This window comes from Hypanus sabinus, chromosome 11, assembly GCF_030144855.1.
Source record: "Hypanus sabinus isolate sHypSab1 chromosome 11, sHypSab1.hap1, whole genome shotgun sequence".
Taxonomy (NCBI): domain Eukaryota; kingdom Metazoa; phylum Chordata; class Chondrichthyes; order Myliobatiformes; family Dasyatidae; genus Hypanus; species Hypanus sabinus.
Genome location: NC_082716.1, coordinates 96,322,994 through 96,336,064, shown reverse-complemented (window position 1 = coordinate 96,336,064; position 13,071 = coordinate 96,322,994). Strand labels below are relative to the sequence as shown.

General features: G+C 41.2%; 1 protein-coding gene across 4 annotated transcripts in view; it reads left to right on the top strand.

Moving 5' to 3' along the window:
• Positions 1 to 13,071, top strand: part of LOC132402205 (rab GTPase-activating protein 1-like) — a 570,990-nt gene that overhangs the window by 351,186 nt on the left and 206,733 nt on the right. For all 4 annotated transcript variants that reach the window (XM_059984929.1, XM_059984928.1, XM_059984931.1 and 1 more), the window contains one exon: positions 827 to 970. In XM_059984929.1, coding sequence (XP_059840912.1) covers positions 827 to 970 — 144 coding nt within the window. The remainder of the gene's footprint in view (positions 1 to 826; positions 971 to 13,071) is intronic.

Below are 13,071 nucleotides of genomic sequence, written 5' to 3'. Positions count from 1 at the left end.
GACATTTAGTTATGTTTAGTTGCAGGGCCTGTTCTTGTGCTGTACAATGTACAGAATAATGTAACCTTATATATTTATGTAATATACAAATTGAGTGTCAGCTCCGTTTTGCTCACTGTTGCTCAGGTACAGTTCCCTGTTATTGACCTTTGTATATATGGTGTTTATCAGGCTGGAAGTTACTTCCTTCCACCTGGGCTGTGTCCCATCTTAATAATATTTAGTTACTGCTTTTGTAACAATGGCACTAACACGGTCATAACAAACCAGGTAAGGAGCCTTGCAGATGCTGGAAACCTGAGATAAAGCAGTGAACGCTGGAAACACTCAACAGGTTGAATAGTCCCTGCAGAGAAAGGAACAAAATTGCCAATTCAGTCTTTTATCGAAATAGAATGATAAGGAGTCCCTGATTTGATGCTGTCGGACCAGCTGAACATTCGTAGCATTTGTAGAAGTTTTTTGGGTCTGAACAGCTTTTGCAGAAATATGACTTTTCTATTTCTTATTCACTGCCTCCCACTACAGCACTCTGGCAATTGTCTGATTTGATTCAGATTTTTCTTTTCAAAAATATGTCCAGCAATATTGTATGTGATACTGATACATCCAAGCCATTGCTAGTTGTGCTGTACAGATAAACCGAATAATGGTCAAGAGTAGACTGTGATTCCTTGCTATTCCCCTTCACTGCAAAACATTTGTTCTTTTTGCTTCATTCATTGGGAAAATATAGGTGAATAAGTTAGGGAGATGTTCTCTGCTTCAGTTGCTTGTGGAACTGCATGTTAGAGTAAAGCCCCACACTGTCACTTATTGCTTCCAGGAGCAGCTGCCTGAACTCTACAATCACTTCCTGGACCTGAACTTGGAGGCACACATGTATGCTTCACAGTGGTTCCTCACACTCTTCACTGCCAAGTTCCCTCTCTGTATGGTCTTCCACATCATTGACCTGCTACTCTTTGAGGTAAGCACATTTATACACACCCTCCCTTTTATAAATGTACCCACATGTTATGGTGAAAAGAATTATTCACACATATCTGTTCCTGGGGAAGACAAATGTCTTTATCCTATTGATCTTCAACCTACAGGAAAAGAAGTGTTCATTCAACCTATGAGTGCATCCGCACACTCCTTCCGATGGTAGAGGTAGAACGGTTGAGTACGCTTAATCACTCAAGTGCCAACCCTGATGACACTTTTTATGTTCTATGTCAATGATTTGGATGATGGAATAGGTGGCATTGTGGCCAAGTTTGCTGATGATACGAAGATAGATTGAGAAGCAGGTAATGTTGAGGAAGTAGGGAAGCTTCAGAAGGACTTAAGCAGACTAGGACAATGGGCAAAGAAGTGGCAGATTGAATACAGTGTCTGGAAGTTATGGTCATGCACTTAGGTAGAAGGAATAAAAGCATTGAGTACAAATAGAGAAAATTCAAAAATCAGAGTTACAAAGAGATTTGGGGGTCCTCATGCAGCATTCCCTAAAGGCCCCTCATCTAAGAAAGGATATGTTGGCATTTAAGAGGGTTCAAAGGAGGTTCACAAAAATGATTCCAAGATTTGATAGCTCTGAGCCTGTACTCATTCTGTGCTTCTTATCATATTGTACACCCCTATCAAGTTTTCTCTAGTCCTCCTTCGCTCCAAAGAGAAAATCTTAGCCCACTCAACCTATCTTCATAAGAAATGCACTCTAGTCCAAGCAGCATCCTGGCAGATCTCCTCCGCATCTCTCCATTGCATTCACATCCCTCCTCTAATGAGGCCACCAGAACTGAACACAATATTCCAAGTGTGATCTAATCAGGGTTTTGTTGAGCTACAATGTTACCTCGTAGCTGTCAAACACAATCCCACAACAAATGAAAGCCGACGCACCATACACCTTCTTAACAACCCTATCAATTTGCAATGCAACTTTGAAGGATGTAGCCCCCAAGATCCCTCTGATCCTCCACACTACCGAGAATCCTGCCATATCACACATCCATGATCCTCTGCGTAAAAAAACTTACCTTTGACATTACCCCCACCCACATACATTCCTCCAATCACCATAAAATTGTGCCCCCTTGTATTAGTCATTTCTGCCTTGGGAAGTCATCTCTATCTGTCCACTTAATCTATATCAACACCATATCAACTTGCCTCTCATCCTCGTCACTCCAATGAGAAAAGCCCTAGCTCAACATATCTTCATGCTCCATGCTCTCTAATCCAGACAGCATCCTGATAAATCTCCTCTGCACCCTCCCTAAAGCTTCCACATTCTTCTTATAATGAGGTGACCAGAACAGAACACAAGATTCCAAGACTAACCAGGGTTTTATAGAGCTGCAACATCAGAGGCTGACCTAACAGAACTTTTTTTTTTAATTCTGAGAGGAATAGATAGGGTAGACAGTCAGAATCTGTTCCCCAGCGTAGAAATCTCAAACACCACAGGAATTACTTTTAAGGTTAGAAGGAGAGTTTAAAGGACATACAAGGGACAGTTTTTTTTTACGCAGTTTGTGGTGGGTGCCTAAAAAAGGTTACAGGGGTGATAGTGGAAGTAGGCAGTTCGGTGGAATTTAAGAGACTTTTAGATAGACATTTGAATATGAAGGGAATGGTAGGATATGGATGATAAATAGGAGAATGGACATTTGTATAAATTGGCAATACCATGGGCCAAATGGCTTGTCCAGTGCTGTCCTGTTCCATGTTTTATGTTCTGTACCTCCTGCCTGATGGTAGCTGTGAGAAGATGACATGGACCACATGGTGGTGATCTTTAATAATATTTGTTGTCTACATGAAGCAGCGATTCTTGTTGATACTACCAATGGTGGGAAGGAATGCAGCTGTAATGTAACAGGCAGAGTCCACTACACACTGCAATTTCTTATGCTCCTGTGCATTTTAATTGCTGTACCAGAAATGCAATTTTAAATGCAATCAGTAAGAATAACTTCCAACAGTTACTCCCTGATTACAAAGGTTTTGTACATCTGTATCTTTTGCTCAAAATTTTAAATCTAAGCTATCGTTCCGCTAATGAGGACAGATTCCCTCTAGCCTCCTTGTCTAAGCCAATCATGAACTCATTCAATTCTGTTAAACCTGTCTGTATCCTTAGCTGTAAAAAGAAGTGTTGTAACTTCCCCCACCTAAGCTGTAACAGATGAAATCCTCATTGCTTGAAATATTTCAGTAATTCCTCTGCATCTGACGAGGATATTCAGTTTCATTCCCACTTACATATTCACACTCTGTCACATGCTGTCACTCACTCACACAAAACCCACCACCATGTGACTGAATGCTCAATTTCAATCTACTGCATTAATCAGAATCAAAATTAGGTTTAGTATCATCGGCATATGTTGTGAAATTTGTCAACTTGGCGGCAGCAATACAACACAATACATGCTAATATAGAAAAAATAAATAAGTAAATCAATTACAATAAGTATATTTGTATATTAAATCTTTAAATTAAAAATTGTGCAAGAACAGAAATAATTAAAGTGAGGTAGTGTTCATAGGTGTTCAATGTCCATTTAGGAATCAAATGGCATAGGGAAAGAAGCTGTTCCTGAATCGCTGAGTGTGTGCCTTCAGGCTTCTGTGCCTCCTTCCTGCTGGTAACAATAAAAAGAGAGCATTCCCTAGGTGGTGTGGGCCTTCTTTCTAGACACTGCTCCTTGAAGATGTCTTGGACACTATGGAGGCTAATGCCATGACTAATCTTACAATTTTCTGCAACTTACTTCAATTCTGTGCAGCCACACCACCCACACCAGATGGAAATGCAGCAAGTCAGAATACTCTTGATACTGCATAAGTAGAAGTTTTTGAATGTTTTAGGTAACAAACCAAATCTCAAACTCATGAAGTATAGCCGCTGTCTTGCTTTATAGCTGAACCGATATGTTGGGTCCAAGTTAGGTCCTCAAAGATCTTGACACCCAGGAGCCTGAAATTGCTCATTCTTTCCACTTCTGATCCTATGAAGATCGGTTCATGTTGCCTTGTCCTACCCTTTCTGAAGTCCACAATCAGCTCTCTGGTCTTACTGACGTTGAGTGCAAGGTTTTTGCTGGACACAACTTGAGGATCCAATTACAGAGGGAGGTACAGAGACCCAGGTTCTGCAACTTCTCACTCAGGATTGTGTGAAAGATGGTATTAAATGCTGAGCTATAGTTGATGAACAGCATCCTGATGTAGGTGTTTGTGTTGTCTAGGTGGTCTAAAGCCACATGGAGAGCCATTGAGATTGTGTCTGCCATTGACCTATTGTGGCGATAGGCAAATTGCAATGGGTCCAGGTCCTTGCTGAGGCAGGAGTTCAGACTAGTCATAACCAACCTCTCAAAGCATTTAATCACTGTCGATGTGAGTGCTACTGGGCAATAGTCATTACGGCAGCCCACATTATTCTTCTTCGGCACTGGTATAATTGTTGCCTTTTTGAAGCAAGTGGGAACTTCTGCCTGTAGCAGTGAGAGGTTGAAAATGTCCTTGAATACTCCCGCTAGTTGGTTGGCACAGGTTTTCAGAGCCCTCCTGCCTTGTGAGGGTTCACTCTCTTGCAAGACAGTCTAACATCTCACTCCTGTATGCCCTCTCATCTCCATCTGAGATTCATCAGCAAATTTATAGATAGCATTTGAGTTGTGCCTACCCACACAGTAATGGTATAGAGAGAGTAGAGGAGTGGGTTAAGCATTCATCCCTGAGGTGCACCAGTGTTGATCATCATTGAGGAGGAGGAGATATTAATACCAATCCACACAGATTGTGAACTTCTGGTTAGGAAGTCAAGAATCCAATTACAGAGGGAGGTACAGAGGCCCAGGTTCCATAACTTATCTACGGACTGTAGGAGTGATGGTGTTATACACTGAGCTATAGTCAACAAATAGCACCCTGGCATTAGTGTTTGTGTTGTTCAGGTGATCTAGGGCCGTGTGAAGAGCCATTGAGCTTGCACCTGCCATTGACCTATTGTGGTGATAGGCAAATTGCAGTGGGTCCAGGTCATTTGCTGAAGCAGGAGCTGATTCTAGCCATGACCAACTTCTCAAAGTGTTTCATCACCATAAATGTGAGTGCTGCTGGATGATGGTCATTAAGGTAGCTCACACTACTCTTGGGCACTGGTATAATTGTAGCCCCTTTGAAGCAGGTGGGAACTTTCAACTATAGCAGTGAGAGGTTGAAAATGTCCTTGAATACACCTGCCAGTTATTTCGCACAAGTTTTCAGAGCCTTACCAGGTACGTCATCAGGGCCTACCACTTTGTGAGGGTTCACCCTACTGAAAGAGAGCCTGATATCAGCTTCTGAGACAGAGATCACAGGGTCATTAGGTGCAGCAAAGATCTTCACAGCTATGTTTATATCTCCCTTTCAAAGTGGGCACAGATGGCATTGAGCTCTTTTGATAGTGAAGCATCACTGCCATTCTTGCTATTGGGTTTTGCTTTGTAGGATGTGTTGGCCTGCAAACCCTGCCAGAATTAACATGCACCCAATGTTGCCCCCAACCTCACTCGGAATTGTTTCTTTGTTCTTGAAGTAGCCCTCCACAAGTCATACCTGGTTTTCTTGTACAGACCTGGATCACCAGACTTAAATGTGACAGACCTAGCCCTCAGCAGACAATGACCCTACTGTCTGCTGAGGGCTAGGTTTCATACAACAAGTTTTTGTAGGCACACACCCATCCACACAGGTTTCAATGAAGTCGGTAACATCTATGCATACTCATCCAGATTTGAAGATGAATCCCTGAAAACAGTCCAGTCCACTGATTCAAAGCAGTCCTGTAAGTGCTCCTGTGCTTCCCTTGTCCATACCTTTTTGGTCCTCAGTACTGGTGCTGCAGTCTTCAGTCTCTGTCTATACTTAGGGAGTAGAAAGAAGTACAGGCAGGTGATCAGACTTTCCGACTGTATATTCACAAATTCTGTAGTTGAACAATGGAATTATTTATTTCACACAAAAAAATAATGTTTAAAAATATCCAAAGAAAGAAAATGAAGAACCATTTTGTACTGAAGTTTTTGCCTGAGAACCTCTTCTCTGCAGCGAGGCCTCCTGATAGTTGTGCTGCAAGTGCCCCCTAGTGATCGATACAGGAATTGTAAAGCAAATGATAATTTTTTTAGCAACACACACAAAATGCTGGAGGAGTTCAGCAGGTCAGGCAGCATCTATGGAAATGAATAAACAGAGGAAAGATGCCAAAATAAAAGAAGTGGAGAGAAGGAAGGATAGGAGGAGTCAAGGACTGGAGAAGAAGAAATTTGATAGGAGAGGAGTGTGGACTATAGGAGAAAGGGAAGGAGGAGGGGACCCAGGGGAAGTTGATATTTAGTAGGTTTCAGTTTCTAACTTGTTATAGATTTGTTATATTGCCATACTTTCCAGAAAGGTTCTGGTAAGATGGCGGCGAGTTCATTCACAGTAGCTTGTATGGGGCCATCCAAAGGTATTATTGTCCTTTGTAATCATATTTTTTATGATCATAAGACCCCGCTGAACATTAAGAACTTGAAGTTTTGCAGGTCTACCAGTTCAGTGGGTTGCTCATTGGCAAAGAAAGCGAAGGAGCTGGACTTGGTGCAGATTGTGCTGCTGACGATCAACACTGGCGTACCTTAGGGTGTGTTCTTAGCCCACTGCTCTACTCTCTGTATACACATGACTGTGTGGCTAGGCATAGCTCAAATACCATCTCCAAATTTGCTGACGATATAACTATTGTTGGTAGAATCTCAGGTGGTGATGAGAGGGTGTACAGGAGTGAAATATGCCATCTAGTGGAATAGGGCCACAACAGCAATCTGGCACTTAACATCAGTAAGATGAAAGAGCTGATTGTGGACTTCAGGAAGGGTAAGACAAAGGAACACATACCAATCCCCATAGAGGGATCAGAAGTGGAGAACGTGAGCAGCTTCAAGTTCCTGGGTGTCAAGATCTCTGAGGATCTAACCTGGTCCCAACATATTGATGTAGTTATAAAGAAGGCATGTACAGCAGCTGTACTTTATTAGGTGTATGAAGAGATTTGGCATGTCAAGAAATACACTCAAAAGCTTCTATAGTTGTATCGTGGACAGGCTGCATCACTGTCTGGTTTGGAGGGGCTACTGCACAGGACCGAAAGAAGCTACAGAAGGTTGTAAATCTAGTTAGTTCCATCTTGGGCACTAGCCTACAAAGTACCCAGGACATCTTTAGGGAGCGGTGTCTCAGAAAGGCAGCGTCTATTATTAAGGACCTCTGGCACCCAGGGCATGCCATTTTCTCATGGTTACCATCAGGTAGGAGGTACAGAAGCCTGAAGGCACATACTCAGCGATTCAGGAACAGCTTCTTTCCCTCTGCAATCCGATTCCTGAATGGACACTGAAGCTTTGGACCCTAACTCACTTTTTAAAAATATGCAATATTTCTGCTTTTGCACATTTAAAAAAATCGAATCAGTATTTGTAATTGATTTACTTGTTTATTTATTATGCTTTATTTATTAATATTTTTTCTCTCTCTCTCTCTCTGCTGGATTATGTATTGCATTGAACTGCTGCTGCTAAGTTAACAAATTTCACATCACATGTCAGTGATAATAAACCTGATTCTGATTCTGATTGATCACTTGTTGTATCTGCACATTACCAGAAACTTGACAGATCACTCTGAACACCAATACCTTTTACTCTGTCACCATTTTTTAAAAAGTTTTTATATTTCAGACATTATATTCTACTTCCATGTCCTACCTTTTCACTGAGCCTCTGTATCTCCAAAGCTACTTTGCATCCTGTTCATGACAACAGTTAAAACTCAACGAATGATGATACTTGACAGTGGTGTCGTTGAAGTGAAGAAGGTTATCTGGATTTACAAAGGATCAGCTGTGTAAGTGGGCTGAGAAATAGCAAATGGTGTTTATTTAGCTAGGAGTACAAGTTTATGGTTCCCTGAAAGGTTGCAGGTAAACGGAGTGTTGAAGGGTTTAGAGAAATTAGCTACTGAGTATAGAAGTTGGCAGGTAATGTTTCAATTGTTAAGGACATTAATGAGGCTGCATTTGGAATAGTGAGTTCAGTTTTGGTTGCCCTGTTATTAAAGATACAGTTATGCTGACTTTGACTTTGAAAGAGTGCAGAGGAAATTCAGAAGGATGCTGCTGGGCCTCAACAAACTGAGCTATGGAGAGAGCTTGAGCCGGTTGCTACTTTTTTCATTAGAGTTTAGGAAAATGAGGGTTTATAGTGTTTATAAAATTATGTGTGGCCTAGATAGAGTGAACGCACAGTCTTTTTCCAAAACTTGGGGAATCGAGAACTACATGGCATAGGTTTCAGGTCAGCAGGGAGAGATTTAATGGAAACACGAGGGCGATATTTTCACCCGAGAGTGGTCAGAATATGAAATGAGCTGTCAAAAGAAGTGGAATCATAGACTCCCAATAACCATATAACAATTACAGCACAGAAACAGGCCATCTCAGCCCTTCTAGTCCGTGCCGAATGCTTACTCTCACCTAGTCCCACCTACCTGCACTCAGCCCATAACCCTCCATTCCTAGGTTCACTAGGTTAATTCCGGGGATGGGTGGGTTGATGTATGATGAGAGGTTGAGTAGATTGGGACTCTACTCATTGGAGTTCCAAAGAATGAGAGGCGATCTTATTGAAATATATAAGATTGTGAAGGGGCTTGATCGGGTGGATGCGGGGAGAATGTTCCCAATGATGGGTGAAACTAGGACTAGGGGGCATAATCTTAAAATAAGGGGATGCCGTTCCAGGATGAGGAGAGATTTCTTCACTCAGAGGGTAGTGGGGCTGTGGAATTTACTGCCCCAGAGAGCTGTGGAAGCTACTAGACTCAGTAAATTCAAAATGGAGATAGACATTTTCCTGGATAAAAGTGGCATTAGGGGATACGGTTTGCGAGCAGGTAAGTGGACATGAGGCTAAGTTTAGATCAGCCGTGTGATCTCCTGGGCCAGTTTTCGATAGCCTGGATAGGTCAGAGAAGAATTTTCCAGATTTTTTCTCCTCAATTGGCAAATCGTTTTTTTTCTCCCCGGGTGATCACATGGGTTTGGGCGGGATGAATAATAAAATAAAATGGGCGGCATGGTGCCCTGTTGGTTGGCACTGTTGCCTTGTGGGATTCGGATCAGCCATGATCTTGTTGAATGGCGGAACAGGCTTGAGGGGCCAATTGGCCTACTCCTGCTCCTATCTCTTATGTTCTTATGTTGTTCTTTACTGTCCATATACCTATCCAATTTTTTTAAAATGACAAAATCGAACCTGTCTCTACCACTTATACTGGTAGGTCGTTCCACACAACTACCACTCTCTGAGTAAAGAAGATCCCCCTTGTGTTACGCCTAAACTTTTGCCCCTTAACTCTCAATTCATGTCCTCTTGTTTGAACCTCCCCTACTCTCAATGGAAAAAGCCTATCCGGGTCAACTCTATCTATCCCCTCATAATTTTAAATACCTCTATCAAGTCCCTCCTCAACCTTCTACGCTCCAAAGAATAAAGACCTAACTTGTTCAACCTTTTTCTGTAACTTAGGTGCTGAAACCCAGGTAACATTCTAGTAAATCTCCTCTTTACTCTCTCTATTTTGTTGACATCTTTCCTATAATTTGGTGACCAGAACTGTACACAATACTCCAAATTTGGCCTTACCAATACCTTGTACAATTTTAACATTGCATCCCAATTCCTATACTCAATGCTCTGATTTATAAAGGCCAGCATACCAAAAGCTTTCTTCACCACCCTATCCACATGAGATTCCACCTTCAGGGAACTATGCACTATTATTCCTAGATCACTCTATTCTACTGCATTCCTCAATGCCCTACCATTTACCATGCATGTCCTATTTTGATTATTCCTATCAAAATGTAGCACTTCACACTTATCAGCATTAAACTCATCTGCCATCTTTCAGCTCACTCTTCTAACTGGCCTAAATCTCTCTGCAAGCTTTGAAAACCTACTTTATTATCCACAACGCCACCTATCTTAGTATCATCATAATACTTACTAATCCGATTTACCACCCCATCATCCAGATCATTAATGTATATGACAAACAACATTGCACCCAGTACAGATCCCTGAGGCACACCACTAGTCACCGGCCTCCAACTTGACTAACATTTATCCACCACTACTCTCTGGCATCTCCCTTCCAGTCACTGTTGAATCCATTTTACTACTTCAATAAAAAACCTAACGATTGAACCTTCCTAACTAACCTTCTGTGTGAAACCTTGTCAAAGGCCTTACTGAAGACCATATAGACAACATCCACTGCTTTACCCTCATCAACTTTCCTAGTAACCTCTTTAAAAAATTCATAAGATTTGTCAAACATGACCTTCCACGCACAAATCCATGTTGACTGTTCCTAATCAGACCCTGTCTATCCAGATAATTATATATACCATCTATAAGAATACTTTCCATTAATTTACCCACCACTGACGTCAAAATTACAGGCTGATAATTGCTAGCCTTACTCTTAGAACCCTTTTTAAACAATGGAACTAGATGAGCTATACACCAATCCCTGTTTCTAATGACATTTGAAGTATTTCTGTCAGAGCCCCTGCTATTTCTACACTAACTTCCTTCAAGGTCCTAGGGAATATCCTGTCAGGATCTGGAGACTTATCCACTTATAAATTCTTTAAAAGTGCCAGTACTTCCTCTTCTTTAATCATCATAGTTTCCATAACTACCCTCCTTGTTTCCCTTACCTTACACAATTCAACATCCTTCTCCTTAGTGAATACTGAAGAAAGGAAATTGTTCAAAATCTCCCCCATCTCTTTCAGCTCCACACATAGCTGACCACTCTGATGCTGTAAGGGACCAATTTTATCCCTCACTATTCTTTTGCTATTAATATAACTGTAGAAGCCCTTTGGATTTATTTTCATCTTACTTGCCAAAGCAACCTCATATCTTTTAACTTTTCTAATTTCTTCCTTAAGATTCTTCTTACATTCTTTATATCCCTCGAGCACCTCATTTACTCCATGCTGCCTATATTTATTGTAGAACTCTCTTTTTCTGAACCAAGTTTCCAATATCCCTTGAAAACCATGGCTCTCTCAAACTTTTAACCTTTCCTTTCAACCTAACAGGAACATAAAGATTGTGTACCCTCAAAATTTCACCTTTAAATGACCTCCATTTCTCTATTACATCCTTCCCATAAAACAAATTGTCCCAATTCACTCCTTCTAAATCCTTTTTCATCTCCTCAAAGTTAGCCTTTCTCCAATCAAAAATCTCAACCCTGGGTCCAGTCCTATCCTTCTCCATAATTATATTGAAACTAATGGCATTGTGATCACTGGGCCCGAAGTGCTCCCCAACACATACCTCCGTCACCTGACCTATCTTATTCCCTAACAGGAGATCCAACATTGCCCCTTCTCTAGTTGGTACCTCTATGTATTACTGCAAAAAACTACCTTGCACACATTTTACAAACTCCAAACTATCCGGCCCTTTTACAGAATGGGCTTCCCAGTCTACGTGTGGAAAATTAAAATCTCCCACAATCACAACCTTGTGCTTACTACAAATATCTGCTATCTCCTTATAAATTTTCTCCTCCAATTCTCGCTCCCCACTAGGTAGTTACTGCTCCTTTCCCATTCCTCAATTCCAACCAAATAGCCTCCCTAGACGAGCCCTCTAATCTATCCTGCCAAAGCACTGCTGTAATATTTTCTTGGACAAGCAATGCAACACCTCCCCCTCTTGCCCCTCTGATTCTATCACACCTGAAGCAACGAAATCCAGACAGAGGAATCTGGAAATTTAGATATATAATCCCTTGAAAATGGTGTCACATGAAGGTAGGATCGTAAAGAGAATGTTTGGCACTTTGGGCTTCATAAATTAAAGTATTGAGTACAGGAGTCCGGATGTTATGTTGAAGTTCTATAAGACATTGGTGAGGCCTAATTTGAAGAATTGTGTCCAATTTTGGTCAGCTACTTACAGGAACATTACCTGTAAGATTGAAAAAGTGCAGGGAAAATTTACAAAGATTTCCAGGACTTGACCTGAGTTATCGGAAAAGGCTGAATAGGTTACGACTTTATTCCCTAGAGCACAGGAGATTGAGGGGAGATTTGATAGAGGTATACTAAATTATGAGGGGTATAGCTTGGGTAAATATAAGCAGGCTTTTTCCATTGAGATTAGGTGACACAGGAACTAGAAGTCAAGGGTGAAAGTTGAAATGTTTAAGGGGAATGTGGGGGGAAGCTTCTTCACTTAGAGGGGTGAGAGTGTGGATTAAAGCTACTCATAGAAGTGGCGGATGTGGGTCTGATTCCAACATTTAAGAGAAATTTGGATAGGTACATGGACGGGAGGGTAATGGAGGGCTAAGAACTGGGTGCAGGTCGATGGGACTAGGCAGAATAGCAGTTCAGCACAGATTAGATAGGTCAATGGACCTGTTGCTGTATTGTTGTGTTCTATGACTCTATTAAAACTTAGTAATTTTATCGCTCTTCCCTAATTGTTCTCCTACTGTTTCGATCGTGGTGAATGAAGTAATGACTTTCCTCCGCTAGCCGAAGGAAAGTTCCTATGAAATGGTTCGTAAGCCTGAATGTCATAAAGTGAATGGCAATTACCATTTATTAATATAAGGAAGATTTGTGTGTTCCCAGACCCAAAAAATAATCTACAAAATCATGCCAAATAACACATAAAACCTAAAATAACAGCAACATATAGTAAAAGCAGGAATGTTATGATAAATACACAGCATATATAAAGTAGAAATACTTTTCTCCAATCATAGCAGCACTGTAGCGTTGCAAAAATCTCACTATGTATAGTCTCACTATGAAGCGGAAGCAGTCTCTCCAGTAACCTTACGCTATGAAGCTGCCAAATCATGCCAAATAACACATAAAAATACACAGTCAATATAAAGTAGAAATAATGTGTGTATAGTGTAGTTTCACTTACCGGAATCAAGAAGACA